The sequence below is a fragment of the Lissotriton helveticus genome, chromosome 3_2 (genome assembly GCF_964261635.1).
Source record: "Lissotriton helveticus chromosome 3_2, aLisHel1.1, whole genome shotgun sequence".
Taxonomy (NCBI): Eukaryota; Metazoa; Chordata; class Amphibia; order Caudata; family Salamandridae; genus Lissotriton; species Lissotriton helveticus.
The window spans coordinates 485,441,660-485,468,239 of NC_136062.1; the positions used below are offsets into that span (position 1 = coordinate 485,441,660).

General features: G+C 48.0%; 1 protein-coding gene across 6 annotated transcripts in view; it reads right to left on the reverse strand.

The window, feature by feature from the left end:
• CKAP5 (cytoskeleton associated protein 5) overlaps positions 1-26,580 on the reverse strand; it is a 722,261-nt gene that overhangs the window by 512,771 nt on the left and 182,910 nt on the right. For all 6 annotated transcript variants that reach the window (XM_078684427.1, XM_078684424.1, XM_078684429.1 and 3 more), the window contains exons 14-16: positions 5,653-5,757; positions 5,453-5,563; positions 4,844-4,936 (exon numbers count right to left, since the gene is read on the reverse strand). In XM_078684427.1, coding sequence (XP_078540553.1) covers positions 4,844-4,936; positions 5,453-5,563; positions 5,653-5,757 — 309 coding nt within the window. The remainder of the gene's footprint in view (positions 1-4,843; positions 4,937-5,452; positions 5,564-5,652; positions 5,758-26,580) is intronic.

Here is a 26,580-nt window from a genome sequence, read left to right on the forward strand (position 1 = left end):
GGCGGCTGGTGGCATTGTGCACGCGCTTTTTAGGGCTTGCGCAAGCGCAATGACCTAAAAAGCACATGCACTACATGCAATCGCCAGTGGTGGTTAACCTCTGTTTAAGCCGCAATAGAGCTTCGCCAGCTATGCGCTGAAGCGCATCAGCAGGCGAGCCCTAAAAAGGACTAACAAGATAGGATTAATAAGAATTGAAGATTAAAATCAGAATGGAGAGCAAGGCACAGTGGTGTATGATAGTTACAAATAACAGCTGTATTCTGTACGATCATTAAGACCAGGTGGCTTCAAGGTCTGTAGGCGAAAAGTCCATTCAAGTTCTTTCTGCAGCAGTGTTTTGCGATTGTCCATACCTTCTCTGTGTGGGACACATTCAAGAACTATGAATTGAAGTTGTGCGATGGTATGGTGAAATTCTTGAAAATGTGTTGCAACATTAGATTTCTCATTTTTAGTTCTTATGTTGGACTTATGTTCGTTGATGCGAACCTTCATTTTTCTTTCGGTCTTGCCAACATAAAGTTTGCCGCAAGGGCATTTTAGAGCATAGACGAGGTTTGTGGAATCACAGGTAGCATTTACTCGCAATTTGATGGGGTTGCCCTTCATTGGATGTTTAATTGCATTCCCTTTAATGACGCAATTGCAATTATTGCAGTTGTAACAAGGTTGGGTCCCTTTGAATTTTTGTGGAACTGTAGGTGGAGCTGAGAGAATTTCTTTGATATTCTTTCCTCGGGTATAAGCAAATAATGGAGGGCTATCGAAGATATTCCGAAAGTCTGATTCCATCTGGAGAATAGGCCAGTGGTTTAGAATGATTTTTTTAAACCTGTTGCTAGATGTTGAGAATTTGGAGACTAAAACCACACGTTGGCTGGGTGGTTTGGTTCTTTTGACTAGACTTTGCAGTCTAGTAATGTTAGCAACACGAGTTTCAGCATCGTTGATGATAGTTTCGGGATATCCTCTCTCAAGGAACCGTTGATGCATTTCCTTGATCCGACAAGCGTACGTGTCATGTTCCGACACGATGCGTTTGATGCGCAACATTTGTGAATAGGGCAGATGTTTTTTGAGAGACCCTTGATGGAAGCTTTGGAAATGAAGTGTGTTGTTGCGATCAGTGATTTTTCGATGCAAGTCTGTGATGATAGACTGGTTTGAAATTTTTATTTGAACATCCAGGAATGAAATTTCTGTGTTGCTTGTCATCCATGAAAGGAGGATTTTAGGATCCTTGGTATTCAGATCCGTAAGTGCTGCAATGAGTTCTTCTGAACTAGCCCATAAGAAAAACAGATCTATGTATCTTACATACATTTTCAATTTGCCTTGGAATTTAGGATTCTCGTATATGTAGCTTTTTTCAAAGTTCTCCATATAAATGTTTGCGTACGTTGGAGCCGCGCAGTTTCCCATGGCCATTCCTGTGAGCTGAAGGTACCATTTGTCTTTGTCTTGGAAATAACTGATAGAGTGTTTAAATCATCAACTCCATTAGAAAAGTTTGCATTTCAGGGTTGATGTCACTTTTGAGCAAAGCTTGTTCAACTGCTTCAATACCCCCCTGATGGGGTATGGAGGTGTATAGTGAGCTGACGTCTGCGGTGCATAGGATCAATGATTCATTGTCTGAATTCTCAAATATAGCAAGTTTGTTTACGAAATCAGTGGTATCTTTTATGTAGCTTTGTGCTTTGATGACTAAAGGTTGCAAATATCTGTCAAGATATTTTCCAGTTGACTCATGAATCGATCCTTTAGTCGAAACGATTGGCCGAAAAGGTGGATCATGGAGGTTTTTGTGAATCTTAGCACTCAAAGATTTTAGGGCATCTCGGGAACTCAGTTGTTAGGTATTTTTTGGTTCGATCTTCAATGATGCCGGATTGATGTGCTACATTAATGATGTCAGATAACGAGTCTTGGAACTCTTTAGTAGGATTATTCTGTAGTTCCATGTAAGTTTCTGGATTCTGGATATGTTCCATTAAACGTTTCTCATACATGGTTGAGTTCATAATAACGAGTGCTCCTCCTTTATCAGCTTTTGCACATCGGATGTCAGGGTTGTTAGCTAAAGATTTTAGAGTATCAAGATCCTTTTGTGAGGTGTTACGATGTTTCCTGAATTTGTTGACCATATGTAATCAGTCTTGACCCTGTGCCTCATGGGAACAGCCCAGCCCGAACTGCCAAGCCATGACTTCCCTGGACCGGAATCAAGCATCCTAGGACCGTTTTCTGGCTATCATCCGTCTTCAGCCAGGATAGCTTGACTCCAGTGGCTTTGTGAGCACGGGACCCACGTCTGGGCATACCCTTCCCACATAGTATAGAATATATGATTTTACAACGCTTACCTGTACCACGCATGGCTTTACCACGCGAACTTTACCTCGCATGTGTCTTTTCCACGCAGCAAATCATAACGCAGGATTCTACTCCGCAATTTTTACGTTAACTGACCTCTTACGTCCCTTCTGATAGGCTACTATAAATTATTTCGAAACAGCCTAACAAAGCAAAATATCGATGTTTTTCACATAACAATAATACAGATTACCATTTTCTAAAAACATTTTTAATTTACAATGCGCTTTAATTATATTTGTACATGTATAAATATTGGATCCTTATCTCACCTCTCCACTGCCCTTCACGGAAACGAGCGTCAAAACAAAAAAATAGAGATAGGACTACTATTATGACATACACGTCACGTCGCTGGGGAGGCTCTTTTCTTGATCGTCAGAGGCACTTAAATCTTATTTTTTATCAGTTTTATTCTTTTTTTTTTAAAACCGCTTGGTATTTTATTGGGGGGGACACCCCCCCAGCCCCCCCAAACCCCCTGAGCCCCCTTTGTTTTTTATAGTTCCTTTTTTATTAATTATAAAAGAACAGGACGAGAGAACGAAGACTGGAAGGAAAGCACGTTGCGTGGTGAAGACGGTCGTGGAATGCACCCGCGTTGTAAAGACGTTTGCGTGGTAAGTGAATCGTACTAAACGTCATGCGTGGTAAAGACACAAGATGATGGACGGAATGTGGCACAATGGCAAAACATTCACATATTTGGGTTTAATCCCTTGTTTTTTTGCTCACCAAGCCACCCTATTTCAGACATGGCCATATGTAAATCAGTCTTGACCCTGTGTCTCATGGGAACAGTCCAGCCCGAACTGCCAAGCTTTGTTCGCCATAAGTTGGCAGGCTATGCTGAGACGCGAGTCCCTTGCTCACTTTGCCACTGGATTCAAGCAAGCCTGGCTGAAGACGGCTGAAATGCCAGAAACCGGTCCTAGGAAGCTTGTTTCCGGTCCAGGGAAGGCATGGCTTGGCAGTTCGGGCTGGACTGTTCCCATGAGGCACAGGGTCAGACTGATTTGCATATAGCCATGTCTGAACTGGGGTGGCTGAGTGAACTAAAGAATGGTGATGGATTAAACCCAGATCAGTTGACTGGGGGTGAGTGTTTGATTGGTTCAGATGCTCCGTCCATCACCACCCCCTTTTGTACCGCTTACAAATATCCCGGGCAGTGCTAGTTGGCATGGCACACAGGCAGTGTGCCATGTCGACTTGGTCCTTTTGTCTGCCCCAGGCCATGCATTCCAAAGAGGCAATCTGCATGGTCTAGATGAGGGGTCCCTAGGGGCCCTCTTCAGTCCCAATGCCCTAGGTACCCATGTATCTTTTACTAGGGACTTACAGGGGGGTCTGAAAGGCCATTTGCGCATCAGTTTTAGGGAACGAATACTGGGAACCTGGACAGCAGGGACCCAGTACTCAGTCACAGTTGCATCACAAAAGGTACCGCCTGATCAAAGTACACCTAATGCAACGTCAGGGGTCTTGTAGATCAAAACCAGTCACAGGCTTAGGATATGCAAAGTGTCTCCCAGCTGTGCCAGCCCTCTCAGATTATGAAATCGTGCTCCGGGATGCCCACCTGTGGCAGGACTATTCAGTGCTTATGGCTTCAATGGAGATACCCCCGGGAAGTGAACGGGGATTACAGTGAGAAATCATTCCCTATGCCCAATTAAGATCCCAACTGAAGAGGCCCTGAAATCTCAGTCAGGGATATGGATGAATCGCTGGCAATATCTGAAATACTGGACGGCAGATTACCAAGTAGCTATTTCAATTTAATATAGTTTATATAGCCCCAGCGTACTCAATCATTGCTGACTCGCATACCAAAGGGTAGGACATGTGACACGCTAGCTGGATCAACCCACTGGTCGTTAAAAAACAATCATACCTATGCAAGGTCACGTGAGCCAAGCAGATCAAACATTGAGAATGTCCCAAAATAATGCTCTGAACAGTAAACACACCGGCGGAACTGAAAACAATGCATGAACATGTAAGGAGTGTTAAACTAAGTAAATTGCCAACGATAGGAGGAATTCATGTGCAAATGTCCTTGAGTGATGTAAAGCTATGACACTTACAAGTGCTCCAGAAATCGTGAGCCCTCTTGGGTCAGCTGGATTTCTATCAAGTAGGGAATGTTGCAGGCCACTAAAAAATAACAATGGGTGTAGCAAAGCAAGCTCTGAAATCTTGGGAGTCGGATCTTCCTACCGATCTGGACATTCGCACAGTTGTTCCGAACGCACATAAAACAAGACAATCTATACCTACACAACAAGACTTTTCCTCCAAGATGTGGCTACACAAATAAAAAGGTATTTTCAACCTGGAATTTACAAACAATTAAAGGAAGGTGGTATGTGATTATCATAGTTTAGCAGCAGGCCAGAGTCTATATTACAAAGGGGGTGGGGGATGGGGAGGTCCAGAGCAGATATAGGAGACCACTTACTTGAAAGTTGGTTTCTTTCCAGCCAGGTTTTCTTGCAAGCATCCTGACCAGAGCTTGGCACGGCATTTCACTTCTCTCCATCACTTCTACGGCCTAGTAAGAAGCAGATAACAGTAAAACAGGGTAGCAGAGTAGATACGCGGGTTGTCCGACTTGCACGGTGCAAGATGATTGCACCTCAAAAAACAGACCACAATCAGTAAGAAAACCCTACTAATCACAATCTCCAAATGGCCAAAGGAACACTCTTCCACTCCAACTCCGAAGTAGAGAAGGCAAAGAAGGGAAATACCCACTTCAGCAAACTCTTCTGAATACACTAAGATAGTGTCTAAGACACCTATCCAACCCTTCTGCCCGCCCAACTCCATCCCCCCTCCACCCCCAGACAGTACCAAAAGTTGAATAAAACTGACCAAAACATCTCTTCACCATCTTTGAGGTTGAAGACATTTTGACTTACTTCAATTTAGCGTTTCTCCCCTTTCATTAAAAAAAAAAAAAAAAGTGGTAAAGCCGCATTAAAAGAACAGAACTGAACTAGAAACTGGAACTCCAGAGAAGTTTAGAGAGACTTGGACTAATTCTACTTCAAGATGAGCAGCCTACCTTTTGAAACTCCTCCATGCTGGCAAGCCTCTCCTTCCAATTGGCACTATCCAGCATCTGCATGCAGGTCGCTGGAAGGACAGCTGCAGCTTTCTCTTCGCAAGCTTCAATCTGTAGAGAGGGCATGATGTTTAAAGAGTGTCCACTAGATCCTCTTGCCTCTACCACACTCCCAATAAAAAACAGTACAAAGCGCATACCGACAACTCCTGCTCAATGACTTCTTTCATCTCTGCCCCCTTCTTGCCCTTCGCCGCAGCCCCGCCTGATGCTGCAGCTTTCCCTTTCTTGGCAGCTCCGCCAGGCTGTGGGGAAAAAAGACAATATGAACTGGAAAGGTTTTGTATTTTTTGTACACGATTAGAAGGGTAAAAATCAGCCAATTAAACAATTCAATCTTACTACAGTAAAACCAAATGGAAGCATTCCTTGTCTAACAGCTTTAATTCATTTTGTTAAGGTCGTTGAAGGAGGCTGAACTTCACAAATGTACCCCTACTTTTTTCCACACCAATCAAACTGCTAGATGCAGGTTTTTCGACTGACCGTGCACTAAAGCCTACTAACCAGGCTCGAGTGCTAGTGTTCTTTTCCTTAAAAACAACATTTCTATTAGTAACTGAATTGGCAAGGAATTTAGCACCCTTGAAAAACGATAGTAAATGGTACCCCTGGTACCTAGGGCATGGGTACTGTTAGAAAGGCGATCCCGGGGGAGGCAGAAGAGGTCTGACTGGCCACCCCTAGGTCCACCTCTCCGTCGAGAAGTAGCCGAGCGTTACCGAGAGGCCTCCTGGGTGAGGGCCCTCTCCTAGGATCGTACAGCAGAGTAACCACAACACTACAAACGGACACCACACAAGAGGATAAGTTCTTAGGCTTTATCAGGAATAAAGGTTGCTTGTTCTTGGCGATATGTACAGGTAGATCGAGGGATCTATAAAGTCTCAGAAAGAAGGGATAGGGTAGCGGGACAGTCTTAGTACGGGTGCGGGAAGGGATACCCTGCGCACAGCTCTCAATCCTCGAGCCAGGGGTTCCGAGAGGCCGAGCCGCGGCAGCAGGACTCGACAGGTGGTTTTTACGGAGGGGAGGCAGCGGCAGCGCCAGCAGGCCTCGAGGTGATTTCGGCAAAGATGGGCCGCGGCAGCGCCAGCAGGCTCTCAAGATGGTTCAGCGAAGGTGGGCCGCGGCAGCGCCAGCAGGTTCTCAAGATGGTTCAGAGAAGGTGGGCCGCGGCAGCGCCAGCAGGCTCTCAAGAGGGTTCAGCTAAGGTGGGCCGCGGCAGTGCCAGCAGGCTCTCAGGGTAGCTTCCGGTTACAGGCAAAGGAGTTCTTCTGGTGTCGGCCGCGACAGCGTCAGCAGGGCTTCCAGTCCAGGATACAACTGGCGTCCCACTCCGGGGCTGGCCCAAATATAGGACTGGAGTCCTTTGATGTCCGGAACCTCGCGCCTGGGGGCCAGAGGGGCCGGGATGATGGTGTCCAGACACCCAGCAGGAGGGTGGAGACAGCGCCCAGGGAGGCCGGAGGGCGATCGAAACTTCCCTACCCTCAGATTGAGTTGAGTGGCCACTCGACCACCTGGGTGGATCTTGGTGCCTCGATGTCGGGGCTTTGCTGGGGCCTGGGCCGGGGCCGAGGCCACGTGTTCATGACGTGATGGGCCCAAGATGGAGTGGGGCGAGGCCTCGGGCTCAGGACGTGGTTTGTGACGTGATGGGCCCAAGATGGAGTCATGCCGGTAGTGAGGGTCCGGGAGGGTGACCGGACCGGCAGGGTTGGTGTTGGGGTGTGCAGGGTCGGGCAACAGGGGTCGCCCGAGGCTCGGCGGAGGGCCGATGTCGCCCTGGGGCCGCCATGCGGAAGGGGTAGGGCCACGCCAGGAGGCCGGTTCCAACAGGTACTGAAGAAAGTCCCTAAGAGCTGCAGCATGTCTTATGCCGCCCTAAGGGATCCGTACAAAAACTTCATGCAGACTGCCACTGCAGAATGAGCGAAAGGGTGCCAGCCCTTAGGAGAACACAACATTGCACACTGCCTGCGTTAAACACCCATGCGCGGAATCAACTATATGCAAGCCACTCCCATTACAGGCCATAACAGCCCTAAAGCAGTGTGCATTATATTACATGTCAGGCTCCATTTGCATGAACAGATATGCCACTGTGCCTTCTAGTTAAATTGCTAGAAAGTACAAGTGAACAGGGAAGCAATCGTAATATGTACTGAGTACAGGTCATTAACCCCTTCCGTGCTGCCGTCGGCAGCACTATCTCCCCAGTGCTGCCGTTGGCCAATAGCCGACGCGGCCCGCCCGTTTTGCGGAAGTGCCGCACTTCCGCAAAATCGCGCCCGCCGTAAAGGCGTTAACAGTTACCCAGACAGAACGGCTTCAATGAAACCTATAGAGCTTTGGTATCAAACACCGCGTCTTACTAAATCCACACTGATGCCAGTGTTGGAATTATTATGACATGCACCCAGAGCGTACCTTAGATGTGCCCCTTAACGTGACTGAATACATCAGGTTTACATCTTGTTGATTTTCACGTCGTGAAAGGTCGTGAAAGGTCAGTTATGTGATCCTTTTTTACAATAGTCTATTTACTGTTGTGGTGGGAATAGCATAGTCAATCACTTTTTCTCTGTTTTTAGAAGACCGGTACGCTATTACATGATCACTCGGGAACGATTAGCATCTCGGATTTGTCTTTCCTTGCCACTGTGAACACCGTTTTATTCCATACTCTCAAGTGAGTTAACCTTCAGAAAAATGCGTAATGTTTTATCACGTAATAGGATATTTTGGTAACCCTGGGTCTGTTTATGTTTATTTTTAGAATATTGGCACGCTATTGTCCGGGAACCATCAGGATTCCGCACACGTTTTTCCTTGTCTTTGCGAACAACGTTTTTTAATACCCACAAGTGAGTTAACCCTATGGTAAACGTGCAATTCATTTTCATGCAACATGACGCTATAGTTTCTTTTTTAGTATGTAACATTGGTTGGTTCACGAGTATGAATTGTTCTAGATTCACTAAGTTTATTATTTACTAGTTTATGTCAACATATTCGACATGTTGTGGTCCATAACATAAAGCTGTAACAAACTGTAACCTATGACGTTGGAGGTGTTTCAAGGTTGTGAAAGAATGTATTTTTTTATGTTTTTCAGGTACAGCCCCTGATGAAGGGCCGTGTGGCCCGAAATGCATTGGGCATGGGCATCTTGTGAGAGAATAAAAATGGAATTTAAAAAAAAGCATTGTATCAATAAGTAACATGGGATGTTCTGACATAATGTTCTGATGAACTAAGATATTTCAGTAAAAAATGTTTCGACTGAATTGTTTTTGTTGATGTTTTCTTATGAAACCATGGGATACGTTTGATGAGTTTCTTTACGATTTCCAACCAGGATTTGCAACAGTGCATAGAGGGCAAGCGGTTTCGCTTGATTATATTATTCCCCCTTGAAAACCTGCCACCACAGACTGGTGTCTGACCCCCTGGGGGGGAGAGCTCATGCTCTCAGATGCCAGCAACAATGCCTACTTTCGCGGAAGGTGTTCACACCTTCAGCAGGATGGCTACTGTAGGAAACTGTCTATACATACTACAAAGTGAGGTAAAGTGTGTATAGAACCCAGGTGACCCCAGGGGTTAAAGAATAGAACCTTACTGTCTATTTGTGGTCGAGCAGTAAGGCAGTATCAGAGGACAGTGTTAAGCATTTGATGTACGCACTCAGTCAGCAAATTAATTCTTACACAAGAACTGAACTCTAGTCTAATTGTTTTTGTATAAAAATATATAATATTTATTTTTAGAATCAAGCAAGCCTGTCACAGCGAAGCATAAAATACTTTTCAGTAATAAGTTGCTGAATATATAACAGTTTGAAAATGCAATAGAACTTGTACTTTGTTTGATTTACAGGGGATGAGCAGGTCGCAACACGTAGAAAATAAAGTACATTGGAATGAATAGGCTTTTTCAGTAAATTACAGGTAAGTTACTTTGTACGTTACTTTTCTTACTCCGTGCTGGATACCTGGATTTAGCACTGGGACATTTCCTGCAAACAGGTAAGTAAATACGTTTGGGTTTTTGTGCGATTTTTAAAGAATATTTTTAGATTACAACACTCCACACTTAGAAACTTTTTGGAAGAAAATTGTCAAAGTTGTTCCATGGAGGGAAAACAGGTCATCGGTTCACAGGTAAGTAATCAACTGCGGGAGTAAAGGTTCTGGGGTTAGACTCCGGGGTCCCTCAGGGTCAGTGATGCATGGTTGTTGCACCGTCAGCAACACTAGGGCGGCCGGGTGCAGAGTGTTGAGGCCCAATGTTATCCAAAGGGGGATAGGGACATGATCACATCCAATGCCGGTCGGCAGACCACCCAAGTCTACCTGGGTGACTTCAATCTCCACTGGAACGATCAGAAAGACACAGTGGTGAATAGTCTCAAAACTTTCCTTAATGCGCTTGACCTCACCCAAATATGTGATAGACCAACACACGACAAAGGCTCGATACTCGATCTCATCATCGCCAAAGAGAACTCTACCCAACTGGAGGCGATCCAACCCTGCGACTGGTCAGATCACCACATTATCACCTTCTTTATCAACGAAAAAGTTAAACCTAACCCGGCTCAACCAACCAAATCCAAAACCTGGAAAAGGGACATGAAGAATCTTAACCCCTCTACCCTGCCTCCCCACATCGGCAATCTCCTCCTTCCCCCTTCAGGTGCCTCGGATGTTCAATCACTGACCGACCACTACCTTGACTCTATGAATACAATAGTCAATGAAGTCGCCCCATTGCAACTGAAGAGTCTCCACCAAAAATTCTAACCCCTGGTATGACGATAGACTCAATGACGACAGGCGTACTATGCGAATGGCAGAGCGCACCTGGAGATCTGACCCCTCATCACTGCATCTCAAAAGGCTTAAGAACAAGAGAAATGCCTACTTCAGGAAAATAAAGCGCACAAAGTCGGACTTCTTTAGCCGCCAGTTGGACCAAGCAAAAAACAGGCCAAGAAAGCTGTTCGAACTAATCAAGACTCAAACAAAGACACAACCCTTACAATCAAACAGCACAACAAGCGACACCCCACACTGTGAAGCCTTCTCTGCTTTCTTTAAGCTAAAGACTGACAACATAAGAAATGACCTCATCATGGATGTAAGCCGATTCCCCAACCACACCAGAATGTCTAACACTCAAGCTAAAAACAAGGCATCATGGCTGTACTTCGATACCTACTCGGAAGAAGCAATACACAAACTGCTCTGCACCTTGAAGCCCTCTAATCACCTCATAGACCCCCTACCAGCTAATGCTGTAAAAGACTACATCCCCTTGCTCCTCCCTCTCTGGACCAAAATCATCAACAGCTCCCTTCAACAAGGTCTCATTCCAGAGGTGGGGCAAGTCACGCCTATACTCAAGAAACCTACAGCTGACCCGTCTGACCTGAACAATTACCGTCCCATCACCAATATCCCCACCCTGGCCAAACTGCTGGAGAAATGTGTCCAACTCCAACTAACAAAACACATTGACCAATTTGACCTCCTCAACCCTCATCAATCAGGCTTCCAAGCGAAACATAGCACGGAAACAGCTATGACACACAATTGATGACGCCCTCCAAATCCTTGACCGCAATGAGTCTTACCTCCTCATCCTTCTTGACCTCTTCAGCATTTGACACGGTCAAACATGAGAACTTGCTGGAGCTGCTAAGCACTAGAATGGGTCTATTGGGAATTGTTCTCAAATGGTTTTCGTCCTTCCTTCATAACCGGTCTCAGAAGTTCAAGATCGACAATGTGCTATCTACACCTGTGCCTGCAGATCTAGGTGTTCCACAAGGATCCTCCCTCTCCCCCACACTGTTCAACCTAGTCATGGAACCGCTCGCCACCTTGCTCCAAGCATCCAATGTTCAATTCCATATGTACGCCGACGACACACAACTTTACCTAAAGCTACAATCCCCGGAAGATATCAAACATCTGAATTCCACACTTATTAACACTCAATCTTGGCTGGCCGATAATCACCTCAAACTAAATGCTCTGAAAACTGAGTTCCTACTCATCTCACCCCCGGCGAAAGTTTCCACCACCCAAACCTGGCTCAATAACCTAACAGCACTCAATGTCCAACCTACCATCGTGGATTCGGCGAAATCCCTAGGCATCACACTCGACGCCAAGCTCAACATGCAGCAGCACGTTAGCAAAGCCACAAAAGGAGCTAATTTCCAAATCAACACACTGAGGAAAATTAAACCCTTCCTCCCTGCCAAAGACTTCCAAACTGCTGTACAAGCTTTAGTCATCCCTCGAATAGACTACGGAATTGTGGCCCACAGCGGACTCCCGCTATCCACAACAGCACCCCTAAGAGCCTCACTGAACGCTGCCGCGAAACTCATTACTGGCTCAAGAAAACATTCGCATATATCCCCAGACTTAAAGTCTCTAAAATGGCTGCCTTTTGAAGCCAGAATACACCTAAAAATTGCAGTTATGACACACGCGGCCGTGCACCACAATGCACCCAACTACCTCGCTCAAAAGTTGTCTAGATCAGGAGGTTCGAGATCCAATAGAAGTACAAAAAATCTACTCCTGAAACCTCGTAGATTCCGGAAAGAGAAAACATACAAGCGCTCCTTCTCAGGAATGGCACCCAGGATCTGGAATGCGCTCCCTCCTGAAACCAGGCTTATCTCCTCCACTGCACTCTTCAAGAAAGAGGTGAAAACCATCCTTCTGGCCAAGATCTCCTGAACTTTATAGGTGCTGGATCAGAGACTCTGCATCGCTTTGTATCACTGATCACCTTGTCCTTTGGCACTATACTCCTACTCGATGGTGACACTACTACGCTACTCTCTTACTACCGACCAATATATGATACACTTTGGTTTATTGAATCACCCTCCCGATGCCCCCACCCAGTGTTCTCTCTATCCTAAGAAATTGGTATAAGCCATCCACACATCCAAGGTTTACCTGAACCCTTCTGTAGTGGGATCAATGACTTGTGCCGTCTTATATTACTTGTTTACCTGATTGTATATTGATATGTTTTCTGTACGTTATTATTATCCTACTATGTTAGTGACTATTATACTGCTCCCATTATCTCTGTTCATTCCTGCTGCCCCTACCCCTGTCTCTGTGAAGCGCTCTGATATCTGTAAGGATCTTGTTCGCGCTATATAAAACTTTGAATAAATAATTAGGGGCCTCCGATTGGTGGTTGCTGGCAAGCAGGCTGTGGGAGCAAAGTTTCTAGGGTTAAGGTCAGGGCAAATGGGGAAACAAAGTAGCACAAAAGGTGCACCCTCAGCAGCACTGGGGCAGCCGGCTACAGGGTGTTTCGACGTCAGGCGCTCATGTGTCCTATGGAGAACATCGGGTTTGCAAAAGCACTGCAGGCAGGGAGACAAAGGACTTCTGGGTGCAACCACCACTTGGAGAGGTAAGTTGGATAAAGTTCAAAGTTTATTTATTTATGTTTTGGCTCTCATAGAGGGCCACATAAAAGATAAAAGAAAACACATATGACATATTTCTACAGATTCAAACATAATACACCACAAACATATGTTATACAAGTCCATAAATCATCCATTAACAAGAGTACCGCAAAAAGCTGACACAAATTAAATTAGATAACATATTAATAAATATCTAAAAATCCTTTAAAAAATTTAAAAATGTAGAAGCAGAACATTTCATTTAAGGGCGAGTATAAAAATTGTAGGAAGATATTTACATTGGAAATACCCAAGCGGATGCAAATTGGTTTTAGCCATTTAAGGCGCAAAGTGCGAAGTGCCGGGCAAATCAGCAAGACATGCATACGATCCTGTACACTTAGTTTACAAAAATTGCACATTTTCGATGTTCCATACCATTTGGATAAAAGAATATTCAATGGTAATAGGTCATGACGAATGAGGAACCACAACCTTCTAATGCCATGAGGTATATTCCATAATACGTAGGCTTGGGCTTTCTTGGCAACATATGAGTTAACAAGAAGGTCACAACCACCTTTTCTTTGTATTTCATTCTTATCTAGTTGAAAGCCTAAGTCCCAAGAAGCCTGTTTTAGCAGGATTTTTAGTTGCGCTCGAGAGTGCAGGAACAAAGTACTTTCATCTAGTTTCAGAAGAGTCACCGCTTTTCTGAAATTCTTTACAAGTTGTGAAAACTCTTTGAAGTTGCCTAATAATTCGCTTTTAAGTAAAGCTCTCATCGTCCCCGGTTCTGCTCTGGCAAGTGAGGCCACCCAACGTACCAGGGCACATAATCCCTGCACCCAACTGCTCCTTAGGCCAAACTCAAGTCTGCACGCTGCCAAAGAGCAATTGGTATTTAATGAAGCCAAAGATCTTAATAATTTCCCTTCAGTTTTGTGGCAGAAATCCCAGAGTTTTAACTCAACGAGTTCAATACCATAAATAAGGGTAGCGGGGATCTTAGCCCTATAAACCTCAAGCATACAAGAAAAGTGTCTTTTTCCGGTCGCTGCGTATAGTGAATTTATGCCTTTGCCATGTGCGAGGGCTTTTCGAGAACATTGATCAATATGAGGCCTCTCGCTCAAGTTGGCCGCAATAATTTTTCCCAAGAAGGTGTAAGTTTTGACTACCTCCAGCTTCTGACCGCCAATGGACCACCCAAAGTTTTCTGAACGGCACAACTTTTTCCCCCTTATGCACATAATTTTGCTTTTGGATATATTAATCCTCATAAAGTGGGAAACTGCAAAGGCGTGGAGTGCTTGCAACCTATTTGCTAAGCCTTTAGGTGTTAAATCCAAAACGAGAATGTCATCGGCATACATCAGGCAGGAAATGGAGGCCCCACCTATCACTGGGGCAATGCCCTCAGACAGATACGGCTGCAGGTAAATCCTGCGTATATAGGGAGAATAACAGAGGCGCCAAGAGGCAACCCTGTTTCAAGCCATTTAGGGAAGGTATACGATCAGAGAGACCCCTTTCTCCCCCCTGCAACACCCTGCACCAGGTTTCCGTATGTAATGTGCGCACAAGTTCCAACAAGTAAGGGGGGACTCCAAGAGTTGATAATTTTCTCCACAGCGTTCTGCGATCCACTCTATCGAACGCCGTGGAGAAATCGATAAAAGCTGCATACACAACTCCCCCTCTCACCTGCGTATACTTGTCCAATATCACATGAAGGGTGGTCAAATTGTCTAGAGTGCCGTGCTCCCTGCGGAATCCCGTTTGTTCGCGTGGTAAAATATTGTTCTCATCGACCCAGTCCGAAAGTAGATTTAAAAGACACTTCGCAAAGATCTTACCGACTGAGTCGAGGAGAGCAATCAAACGATAATTACTAGGGGTATCCCTTGAGCCCTTCTTGAAGATAGGAACCAAGATACTACCCCTCCAGGATGCTGGAACCTTCTTCGAATCAAAACAGGATTTAAATAAAGGATAAAGTATTTTACTCCAGAGGGAGGGCTCCTGCTTCAGGACCGTCATAGGGAGTTCGTCCGGCCCCATTGCGCCAGACGAGCGCATGTTCTTTATGGCCGCAGCTATTGTTTCCTCTGAAGGATACTTAATTTCTCCATCGGTGAATACATCGAGGGGGCTAGTATCCACTGAGGTACCATACCCCCCATAAAGATCCCAAATATAGGCAGACCAAACCTCTTCGGTAATAGGGATTGGGCAAGGGGTTAATCTACTGCCACATCCCGTCCCGATTATGGACCAAAATTTGCGGATCTTACCATGCGCTACTGCTTCCCTTAAATTGATCCAAACTAAATCTTCCTTTTCCTTTTTTAATTTCACTTTTAGTCTAACTCTCTTTCTTTTTAACCTCGAAAGTTCTTTTCCCCGTTCCCCAGATCTACTTAAGAATTGGGCTCGGACTAATTTATTTATTTCTTTATTCAGTGTGCACAAGGCACTGGGCATGTATGCCCGCTTCGGGGGACATCTAACCTTTTTCACATCCAAAATGATGTTCCGCATAAAGGTCTCAAAACTAGCAATTTCCGAGCCATACCAAGCATTCAGGTCTGCTATGGTTTTACATAGAATGACATGCACCCCAGAAATTAAAGATGGATTCCAGAAACATCTACCAGAGGATGCATGAAAGGCTGTATTTTTGCTATTAATCGCCCATGAGGCCGTACTGGGAGGTTTTAGGGAGATAGTCAGGAGTATAATATTATGATCGCTCAATGTCGTGGGGACTATCATCAAATCCAGAATACGTGAAAACATATTAAAGTCCGAGATCGCATAATCAATTATAGAGGACTTGCTGTGCGATTTATGCGTAAATTTTGCAGGTACATCCGAGGGGAATCTTCCATTTAAGATAAGCCCCTCGACAGCCGAAAGTTCCTCCAACAGTATCTTCCCTCTTTTATTAGTAATTATTTTATCAGGAAAAAGGGATTGGGGAATAAAGTGCGCCTCTTTGGCTTTATTTCTAAAAAGGTTCATACTGGAGTTAGATATTTTACAATTTAAATCACCCACAAGTATAACTTCTGAAAAAGGTGATATTTTTTTAACCTGGCCAATGTATTGGAAAATCTGCTTCAACACAGCATTAAAACCCTCTTCCGGAGGGATATAAACATTAATAATTATAACAGACACCATCTTTGAGGGGGTGGGAAGATTGGCTATAGTTATAGCTTGGAAAAGGTGACTTGGGTCAATATACTGAGAAAATTTCCAGTTCCATTTATTTGATAACAAGCACGCGATACCCCCCTTAGCATGCCCTTTCTTAGAAGCAACCGCCGGGACCTCCAACACAAAATAATCCTTTCTAACATCAATTCTATTAATACACCATGTTTCTTGGATGCAAATCACATTTGCACCCAACGAAAATAGAAACTCAAATTTCTCAGGACTACTGTGTATCCCGGCAGCGTTCCATGAGATGATTTTCAATAGATTGTTAAAGGTGCTGAAACAGTTTGGGGTTATCTGTGGATTTAGATGATAAAGCGTTATGCAACCAATTCCACCGATTAGAGTCCTCTATTTGTGAGGGCTTTTGAATCAGTGGAGGCGGTTTCACCTGGGAAACCACACGTTTTCCTTTTGCAACCCAGATCTTTATATCTTTAAGTGGTAAAGTAGCCCCAATTTGTCTATCATCCTTTTGGGACAACCCATGGGAAACGTCTTTATAACCAAAGTTCACTATAGGTAAAACATCGATCCCTGTGCGTTGGAAACTCTCTGCCTGTTGCAAAACCAGATTGACAATTATTTTGGAGTAAAATTTGACCCTTATACTAGTAACACTATTTCCCCCTAGCAAAGAGACTAACTCAATATCGCTTGTTTGAATACGATGTAACTTATCCATTTCACTAAAGCGTTTGAGTAGCCATGATCTATTTAGTGGCAAGTCAACCTCAAATAGTGGAAGAAAGTCCAACACATGAGTGTCCACATAAGATGTGACCTCTTTTCGTTCAAGGGTGGGAAGTGACGGTTCCCCTGTTCCAACTGTAAAAGTGAAAGGAGAGGCTAGTGGATTAAGTAGCTCAAATATAGCCGGATTGGGACTCTTTAAGTTTGATTCAAGGGAAGAGTTTAAGCCCAAGCCATCCTTTTGTGTTAAGATCTCCCTAATCACGAGTGGAGAATTTCCAAGAGTCTCTGGGGCACAATAGGGAGGATTAGCTTCCGAAATCACAGTAATGGTAGATGGAGTAGGTTCAGTGGCTTTATCTTCCTGATCAGTTAGAATTCTAGAATCTTGAAAAATTATCCGCCTCTGTCTTTTCTTCTTATGCTTACGCACCAGTTTCCTTTTATTTCCTCTCTGTTTTTTACATTTTCCATTTTTTTCCCTTCCTTCTTGATTGACCTCGGAAGTAGTTTTTTTATTTTCCGAGCAGAAGATTGGAAAAAGTTCTTGTGGCACTTGACGGTCAGGGCTAGGCATGATTTCTTCCGTTATCCCCAAATCCGCCTTCATGATACAGTTCGGTGCAGCAGTTACGGACAATCCTTTAGCAATGTTGTCGTGTAGTGCAGCTGGCACAGGTTCGGGGGCCTTTATCTTGGAGTTTTCTGTATGCACCTCAACTTCCCCCTTATTTAATTTAGTACCCTGTGAAAAAAGGGGGGTATTCCTCATTTCCGGTGGTTTTTGCAATAGATTTTCCAAGATTTGAGTAACAGAGTCCAGAATACAGTCCGAGCTGCCTACAAATTTTCCCAGTAGGAACAAAATAGAAGCTAGCAGGTGTTCCAGTGCAATGAGGGATTCTGATAACGGTTTATCTCCAGCCCCGACTGTAGGGCAATTACCGGATAAGTTAAGGAATAGACTCCTGGAAGCACTTAATGCATCAGACATACATTGGCTATTCACAGACGGGGTACTACTATAAAGTAGCAGCCCGGACGGAGTCGCCCCTCCTAAAAAATTGTTGGTTTCCGGGGCAGCCGGGCTGATCTAACGGCCACAAAGTTCCAGGTCAATTGAGAGAGGCGGTGAGGCCTGAGCCTCAATGCTGTTCAAGGATGACTCCAAAGGTGGCATGGAGTTATTCACTGGCAAATCATTCAGTAAGAGGGCAGCAAGATTATTAGCCTTGCCCTCCTCCGAATGCACAATGCAAGGGGTGACCATACGTGACACATATGGTGTCTCAGGAAGCACAGGAGGAGCATTGGTATCTACAGTGCTTGTATCCTTCGCTTGGATGTCTGAGGCAGTGTTACATTTTACAGCAGTCATTGAAGAGTTTTCCCCCGGTTTTTCCCACAGTTCAAAAAGCTGACATTGGCCCTTTAGCAGCTGGTTATTCACAACCTTATTTCTCAAGGGATTAGATTTTGTTTTGGCACAGGTTCTTCCACCCACCATTCTCCCCGAGCGAAGTTTTTTTGTCATCTTTTACTGCAATCTTCCCACACTCCGGCTTTGCGAGATGGTGGTATTACAAATAGAATAAAACGTAGAGATGATTAAACACGAAGTAAAATATAAAATTAAATCAATGCAGTCAGCGTTCAGGTGCTCTAGGTAACGGAGAGATGCAGACCCTCTCGACTAGAGAGCTTACAACATCCGGACCGAATACAATAACATATGGATAAAACAACGAAAATAACAGGGCCCAGCCCGGCCTACCTCGGCCACTGAGGGCCACAGAGGGCCCGCCCTTTGCCCGGGCTTAGCCCGGCGTCGCCCGCGTTCCGCGATGCGCGTACCTCAGGTGCTAATGAAGGCAGGTGAGGGGGGCGTGTCAGGAGCAGTTCCTGTTACTGGAGGCTTCTGGTCCGTGAAGTCTCTTTGCCACCAGCCTTCTGCAGGTAATCCCAGGCGAGTGTTTCCCGCGCAGCGGGAAACGCGAGCAGTAGTTTCAGCAAGCGCTGCCAAAATGCGCTAAGAGATGATAGGCGCTGGGGCGGCTGCGGCGCTTTTTCTCCAAGTAACGCTCTGATACTTCTGGAGCCCACTCAGGCGAGCGCGACCAACAACAAACAGAAAAAAGTTGGATAGTTAAGGGTTGGTTAGGCACCGGTTTAGGCACACAAGGCTGTGGGGCGTCTGGTGCAGGGGTGCCTTTTGGGGTCGGATCTTACCAGCTCCTGGTCGCGGTTAGGAGGGCCTTCTGGTTTTAGACTGCAGGTGTCAGCTGGAGGCAAGTCAGGGGTCGCCGGATCTCGGGTCAGGATCACCAGGATGACCTAGTGGTGTTTTTCCACTCAAGCTCGGGCCGGGTTCAGCGGGTGCAGAGTGGGCTGGATTCACAGTCGAACAAATGAGGTGTTCACTGGAGAAGCAGTCTTTGGAAGTGAAGGCAGGCAGGACCTCCGGGCTTTTTAAGGTTGCTGGCTGCAGGACACACCAAGATTTTGCAGGAGCATGTTCGAGGAGAGACAGGCCGGTAAGGCTGGGGCCAAGTCAGTGGGTATCTTCCTCTGGTTAGCTTGCTGCAAAGTCCTTTTCTTGTGGTCAGGCTGGATCTGAGGAAGAAAGGTCCAGGGTGCACCCTAAAAACTAGATTTAGGGGTGTTACAGGTAGGTAAAGGGCAGTGACCAATGGGTCCCTTCCCTGAGGTGGGTCCCTTCCCTATTGTGCCACCCTCCAGTGGGAGGGTGGCAGGAGCCTGTCCCTGGTTAGTCAGGTCCCTCCCATCCTCAAGATGGCGGGGACTCAGAGTGGTGCTTCACCTCGCCTCCCCCACCTGAGAGGTGGAGTTGGCAGAGGTGGACACACCTCTTTCCCTCACTGGTTTCTCCCGCCGGTTCTCCCGCCCAAAGTGGGGGTTAGAACCAGCGAGGACCAGTTGCTGAAAGCAGCAAATGGTCTGGGGAGGCTCACAGAGGCGTCATGCCTTTGAAGCTTCCCCTTCGTGAACCCTGCCCATCCTAGGGGAGGAGGCTTGGTGCCTCGTCCCAGGATGTGCATTGTTTCAGGCCCAGAGAGCAGCAAGCTCTCGATACAGGTGTCTAGAAACATGACTGGTGGTGGCAGCCCAAGCAGCCACTCAGTTAGAGATGCCCCCTGAAACTCGACCAACTTCTTGTGACCTAAGATGCCCTCTGTTGTGCATTTTACATTAAATCCCACACTAGCATCAGTGTAGGTTTAATGTGCGGAGTAGTTTGATACCAAACTTCAGTCTTCAGTGTAGCCATTATGGTGATGTGGCGTTCGTAATGACAAACTCCCAGCACCATATACTCTTAATGGCAGCACTGCTCTTACAGTGCCCAGGAATGGACTTGGGCACTGTAGGGGTACAGGGCTCTTGCACCTGTACCCTCAACACTGGCATAGGGCACCCAGCTAGAGGGGTGACTGATGTATGGCAGGGCAGTGTGTTTGTGGGCATGGCACACAGGGACGTGTGCCATGTCGATGCTTCACCTTGTTCTGCGCCAAGACACACAGCGTGCAAAGGCAGTGTGTGTGTGTGTCAGGGTTCAGGACCTCTAAGGGTGGCACAATAAGTGCTGCAGCCCTTCGAGGCCTTCGCTGGTCACAGGCCCCTGGGTACCTAGGGTACCATTTACCAGGGGCTGACCTATGGCCAGATATGCCAGTTGGGTTTAGGCTTCAATGCAGTTTTAGGGAAAGAACACAGGCCCTGGGGTACCCGATTAGCAGGAGCCGAGGGCACACTCAGTCAAAGAACATCAGCAATTCAGCAAAAAGTGTGGGCATACCATGCAAGAAAGAAGGCACTTTCTCACAACTGCTGAATCTACTTACCAAAGCCAGAGGCTTCAAAGCCTCTGAAACCGTTGATTTTGCAACCCTGGGAGATGCCATCCCCTGACCGAAGGCCTATTTGGTACCAGGACGGTTGGTGGCTGCTTCCGAGCAGGCCACTGGGTTGTTGGCGCAAAGCTCCTGGGGTGTAGCTCAGGGCAAAGGGGAATCAGTTTTAGCACACAGGATGCACCCGCCGAGGCAGCTGGGTGCAGGGTGCTGTTTTGGCGTCAAGTGCCCTGTTTTCAATGGAGATTCTCGGTTTTGGTTTTTAGCTGCAGACTCGGTACAGGAAGACTTCAGGAAGGAACCAACTGCTTTGCAGGCAAGTTGGAGGGCTCAGGGACGTAGGTGCGCCTTGGGTTCTTTTCTCCAGACGGCAGGGCGGCTGGATGCAGGGGTGTCTTGAGGTGGGATTTCAGATTTCCGGGTTGGGGGGGCAGGGGGATCTCCATGTAGAGGCTGCAAGCGACATCAGGAAGTCCTGGAGGGGTCAACCCACAGTGGACTCAGACTCTGGAGCACTGAGGGACCTCGCTGGGACCAGTGGGCCACTCGAACTCTGCTCATAGGCGATGGGTGCAGTGATGGTCCAGGCCTCTAGTTTCTTTTTCCTCAGCAGGCTCGGACTCTTTCTTTGGTGTTTCTCGTTAACAGAGCTGCTGTTCACAGGAGATCTGGTCTTTATTGAAGGCAGTCTGTATTCCCAGGGGTTCTGAAGGTCACTGGCTGAAGGACAAAGACTTTTGGCGAAGAATCTCTGGAAACTGCAGACGGGATGGTAGGGCTGGGGCCAAGTCAGTTCTTCCCTGCAGTCTCCTGCTGGGCATCTTTCTTCCTTCTTCGTAGGTTGCGGGAATCTGTCTTCTTGGTTCAGGGTTGCCCCTAAATACTGCATTTAGGGGGGGTTTTAGGGGTCTCGAGGTGAGTAGCCAATGGGCTACTGACCTTCGGGTGACAACACCCTTGGTGTGCTCACCCCACGTGGGGGAATGAGCACAATCCCTAATCCTGATTGGGGAGTGCAACCCATCTGCATGATGGCGGGCACTGAAAAGTGGCCTTCACCTTTCCTCCCCCACCTGAGGGGTGAGGTGAGAAGAGGTGAGCAGTCCTTCTGGGCTGGCTAATTCTTCCCACCTGTCTTCCTGCCGAATGGGAGGGGAGACAGGAAGGAGGCCTGCTCCTGATCCCATTACAAAGGCGGCAAGGCCTTTGAAGCTCTCCAGCCAAGGATGGCTCTTCCTGAATAGGGGCAGGTGTGAATGCCTCCGTCAAGGAACTGATGTTTCTGGGCTCAGAGAGTGAAGGGTCCCACCCCAGGGATCAAGAAGGAAAATGCTACTTAACAGTATGCATCGGTTTTTGGCATGCAGGGCTGCAGATATTCACACACTAGTGCATAGATCGCCATCTGGTGGTGGGTCCGGATGATTACACTTTGTTGCTGTCCTGAAAGAGTCTTTGTAAGGTAGGTGACTCCTCTGGAGCATACTGCACATGGGCATCGACTCCATCTTCAGATTGTTTTTCGCCATCAGGGTAAATGATGGAGTTGTGTGAGAACAGAAAGATGTCCATGTAAGTGTATCTAATTAAGATAATACTGGAAAAGATAGAGGCAGCCGTGGAGGCGGGTGGGCGTGTGTGAATCTGCAGCCCTACATGCCAAGAACAGATGCATTCTGGTAAGTAGCATTTTCCGTTCGAGGCATATGAGCTGCAGATTACACACTAGTGAATTGATTGCATAGCAGTGCTCTCCTTTAGCGGCGAGTACCAGGATCTGTTGCAGTGGTTTTGAATAGTGTTTTGAGAACAGCCTGGCCCACAGCAGCTTGTTGTTTTGCCTGCACATCTACACAGTAGTGCTTTGTGAATGTGTGCGGTGTAGACCATGTAGCTGCTTTGCAGATATCATGTAAGGGAATGTTCCCTAAAAATGCCATAGATGCCCCTAGTTTACGGGTGGAATGAGCCCTAGGGGGAATGGACAGAGTGCGTTTTGCCATTTGGTAGCAAATTTGAATGCATTTCACAATCCACCTGCAATCCCAGTTTTTGAGATGGGATTACCTTTATGTGGAGGAGAAAAGGACACAAAGAACAAGTTACTTACCTTCGGTAACGATATATCTGTAAGAAACAGTAGTTAGTATTAGATTCCTTACCTTAGAATATCCCCAGGCGTCAGTCTGGATCCGGAAACTTTTGCGTAGCAGTACCCCTGCGCGTCGGTAGGCGTCGTCTGCAGGCGTCCCCTGCGGCTCCGCGTCGTCGGCGTCGTGCGCCGTGATGACGTCGCTGGAGTATATAGACGCCGCCTCCGCGCGCTGACGTCAGTTCTTTGCACACAGCTTTTCCGCGCCAGAACACGCAGAGCCATGTGAGAACTAACACTGGTGCCATTTGAAACTAGGGCCCTGAAAGGGATGTCCTTAACCCTAGGTATCAGTTCGCAGAACGGGGAGGATGGGTGGGGCGGTAAGGAATCTAATACTAACTACTGTTTCTTACAGATATATCGTTACCGAAGGTAAGTAACTTGTTCATCTGAAAGAAACAGGTTAGTATTAGATTCCTTACCTTAGAATAGATACCCCAGCAATACCAACCCCGGTGGTGGGTCTGCGAACCAATACAACCTACACCAGAAAGTCCTGGAGGACCGAACGGCCAAAGAAGCCATCCCTCCGGACTTGACTGTCCAGGCAGTAGTGCCTTGCAAAGGTGTGCAGCGAGGCCCACGTGGCCGCCTGGCAAATGTCCTGCAAAGGGACTCCCCGGCCCAGGGCAGTAGTAGCCGCCGTGGCCCGAGTGGAATGGGCCCTCAGCCCAACAGGAGGCTCCTTCCGAGCCAAAGAGTAGCATGCTTTGATGCACAGGACGACCCACCGAGAGATGGTCCGTTTCTGTACCGCCCTTCCCTTCTTCTCACCCACGTAGCCAACAAACAGTTGGTCATCCACCCGGAACTGGCGTGTGCGATCCATATAGAATGAAAGCGCACGTTTTGGGTCCAGACGATGGAGCCGCTCTTCATCCTTCGAAGGATGCGGAGGCGGGAAGAAGGAGGGCAAGGTGATGGACTGCCCAATGTGAAAAGCAGAGACTACCTTGGGCAGGAAAGAAGGTCGAGTCCGAAGAACCACCTTATCAGGATGAACAGACAAGAAAGGAGGTTGAATAGAAAGAGCCTGGAGCTCACTCACTCTCCTGGCAGAGGTGATGGCTACCAGGAAGGCCGTCTTTAAGGTGAGAAGACGGAGAGGACAGGAATGAAGGGGCTCAAAGGGAGCGCACATCAGGAAAGTCAAAACCAGGTTCAAGTCCCACTGAGGCATCACGAACGGGGTTGGAGGATACATGTGCGTGATGCCCTTCAAGAATCTTAACACAATAGGGGACTTGAATAAAGATGGCTGATCAGGACGCCTTAAGAAGGCGGAAAGGGCAGAAAGGTAGCCCTTGATAGTGCCCAGAGCAGAGCCCTGCTGGGCAAGAGAAAGAAGGAAGAGGAGAACCTCGGAAAGAGGGGCAGAAAGGGGATCCACAGCCTTTGCTGTGCACCATGCCACAAATCTGTTCCACCGGCAGGCGTATACCGATTTTGTGGAGGGACGCCTGGCTGCCAGAATGACATCACAGACTTCAGGAGGCAAGTCAAATGGCCTCAACTGTCGCCGCTCAATCTCCACGCATGGAGGTGGAGACTGGACAGGTTCGGGTGGAGGACCGTCCCCTGCTGCTGCGACAGAAGGTCCTCCTGAAGGGGCAGGCGGATCGAGGGACCTACAGTCATGCTGAGTAGCTCGGGATACCAGTACCTTCGAGCCCAGTCCGGAGCCACAAGGATAACTTGGGCCCGGTCGCGCCTGATCTTCTTCAGCACTCTGGGCAGAAGTGGTATAGGCGGAAAGGCGTACAACAGACCGCAACTCCACTCGCGCCGAAAGGCATCGCCGAGCGAGTGCCGTCTTGGAAACTCCAACGCGCAGAACTGATGACATTGCGCGTTCTCTTCTGTGGCGAATAGATCTAACCAAGGCTCTCCCCATTGCTGAAAGAGGCCTCTCGCCACATCCGAGTTCAGACGCCATTCGTGATCCACCGAGCACCGACGGCTGAGTTCGTCCGCCCTGGCGTTCAGAGAACCTGCCAGGTGTTGAACCGTCAGAGTCACGCCCTGACGTTCCAGCCATTGCCAGAGGCGCAGAGCCTCCTGGCAAAGGGTCCACGACCCCACACCGCCTTGTTTGTTGCAGTACCACATGGCGGTGGTGTTGTCCGTGAACACCTGCACTACACTCCCGTTGACAAAGGGGAGGAATGCCTTCAGTGCTAGGCGAATCGCCCGCAGCTCCAACATGTTGATATGGAGCCGGGACTCCGCCGGAGACCAGAGGCCTCTGATCTCCGCCTCTCCCAAGTGGCCACCCCAGCCCTGGAGGGACGCGTCTGTCACAACCACGTGCTCCGGTTGGGGAAGGGAGAGGGATCTGCCTCTGACCCAATCGCGGTCCGTAAGCCACCACTGCAACTGTCTCGCAGTGCCCTCCGAGATCAGGACATGGTCGGATAGGTTGCCCTGATGCTGGGCCCACTGAAACTTCAGGTCCCACTGCAGAGCTCGCATCCGCCACCTGGCGTGATGCACCAGTAGGATGCAGGAGGCCATCAGCCCCAGAAGCCGCAGCGTCAACCTGACCGAAACCCGGGATAACGGCTGAAAGATGGGAATCAGAGCCTGAATATCCCGGACCCGCCGTTCCGGAGGATAAACCCGAAACTGCGCCGAGTCGAGAACCGCTCCGATGAAAAGGAGCTTTTGAGAGGGACACAGGTGTGATTTCGGCACATTGATGGAAAACCCCAGCTCGTGCAGGAGGTCTGCCGTCATCTGAAGGTGGCGGACGACTGTCAGGGGCGAGCCCGCCTTCAACAGCCAGTCGTCGAGGTAGGGGAAGACTGAAACCCCTAACCGGCGCAGATGAGCTGCGACCACCGCCATCACTTTCGTGAACACCCGTGGAGCGCTGGTAAGGCCGAATGGGAGCACGATGAACTGAAAGTGCCCGTGGCCTACCGTGAACCGCAGGTAACGCCGGTGGGCCGGCAGGACGGGGATGTGAAAATACGCATCCTGCAAGTCCAACGCTACCATCCAGTCTTGTGGGTCTAGAGCAGCCAAGACCTGAGCCAAAGTCAACATCTTGAACTTCTCCTTCCGGAGGAAGCCGTTGACGTCCCGTAGATCCAAGATAGGACGCAGGCCTCCCTTGTCCTTCTTGGGTACCAGAAAGTAGTGGGAGTAGCAACCACACCCTACTTCTGGCCCAGGAACGCGCTCGATGGCCCCCTTGGCCAAGAGGGCCGTAACTTCCTCCTGCAGAAGTGTCAAGTGGTCCCCCGACACACGGTGGTTCTGCGGTGGCATGGCTGGAGGAGTGGACTCGAAGGGGAGGGCATAGCCCCCTCGGACAAGCTGCAGCACCCACCTGTCCGATGTTATCGCGCGCCAGAGGGAGTGGTGATGGCGAACCCTGCCACCCACTGGCGTCACGTGAGCCCGAAAGCTCGGACTAGGAAGGCTTGGATGCAGCAGCGGAGGGGGGCGTGGACTGACCACGACGCTGGCCTCTACCGCCACCACGGCGGAAACCACGGGCGCCACTGCGCTGGGGAGCGCTCTGCGTCGCGTGGCTGGCAGCACGTGTGGGACCTCCCCTCCCTTGGCCACGAAAGGGCCGAAACGAACCCGTCTGCTGGCGCTGGGTCGAGAGACCCAAGGACTTGGCCGTGACCCTGGAGTCCTTGAA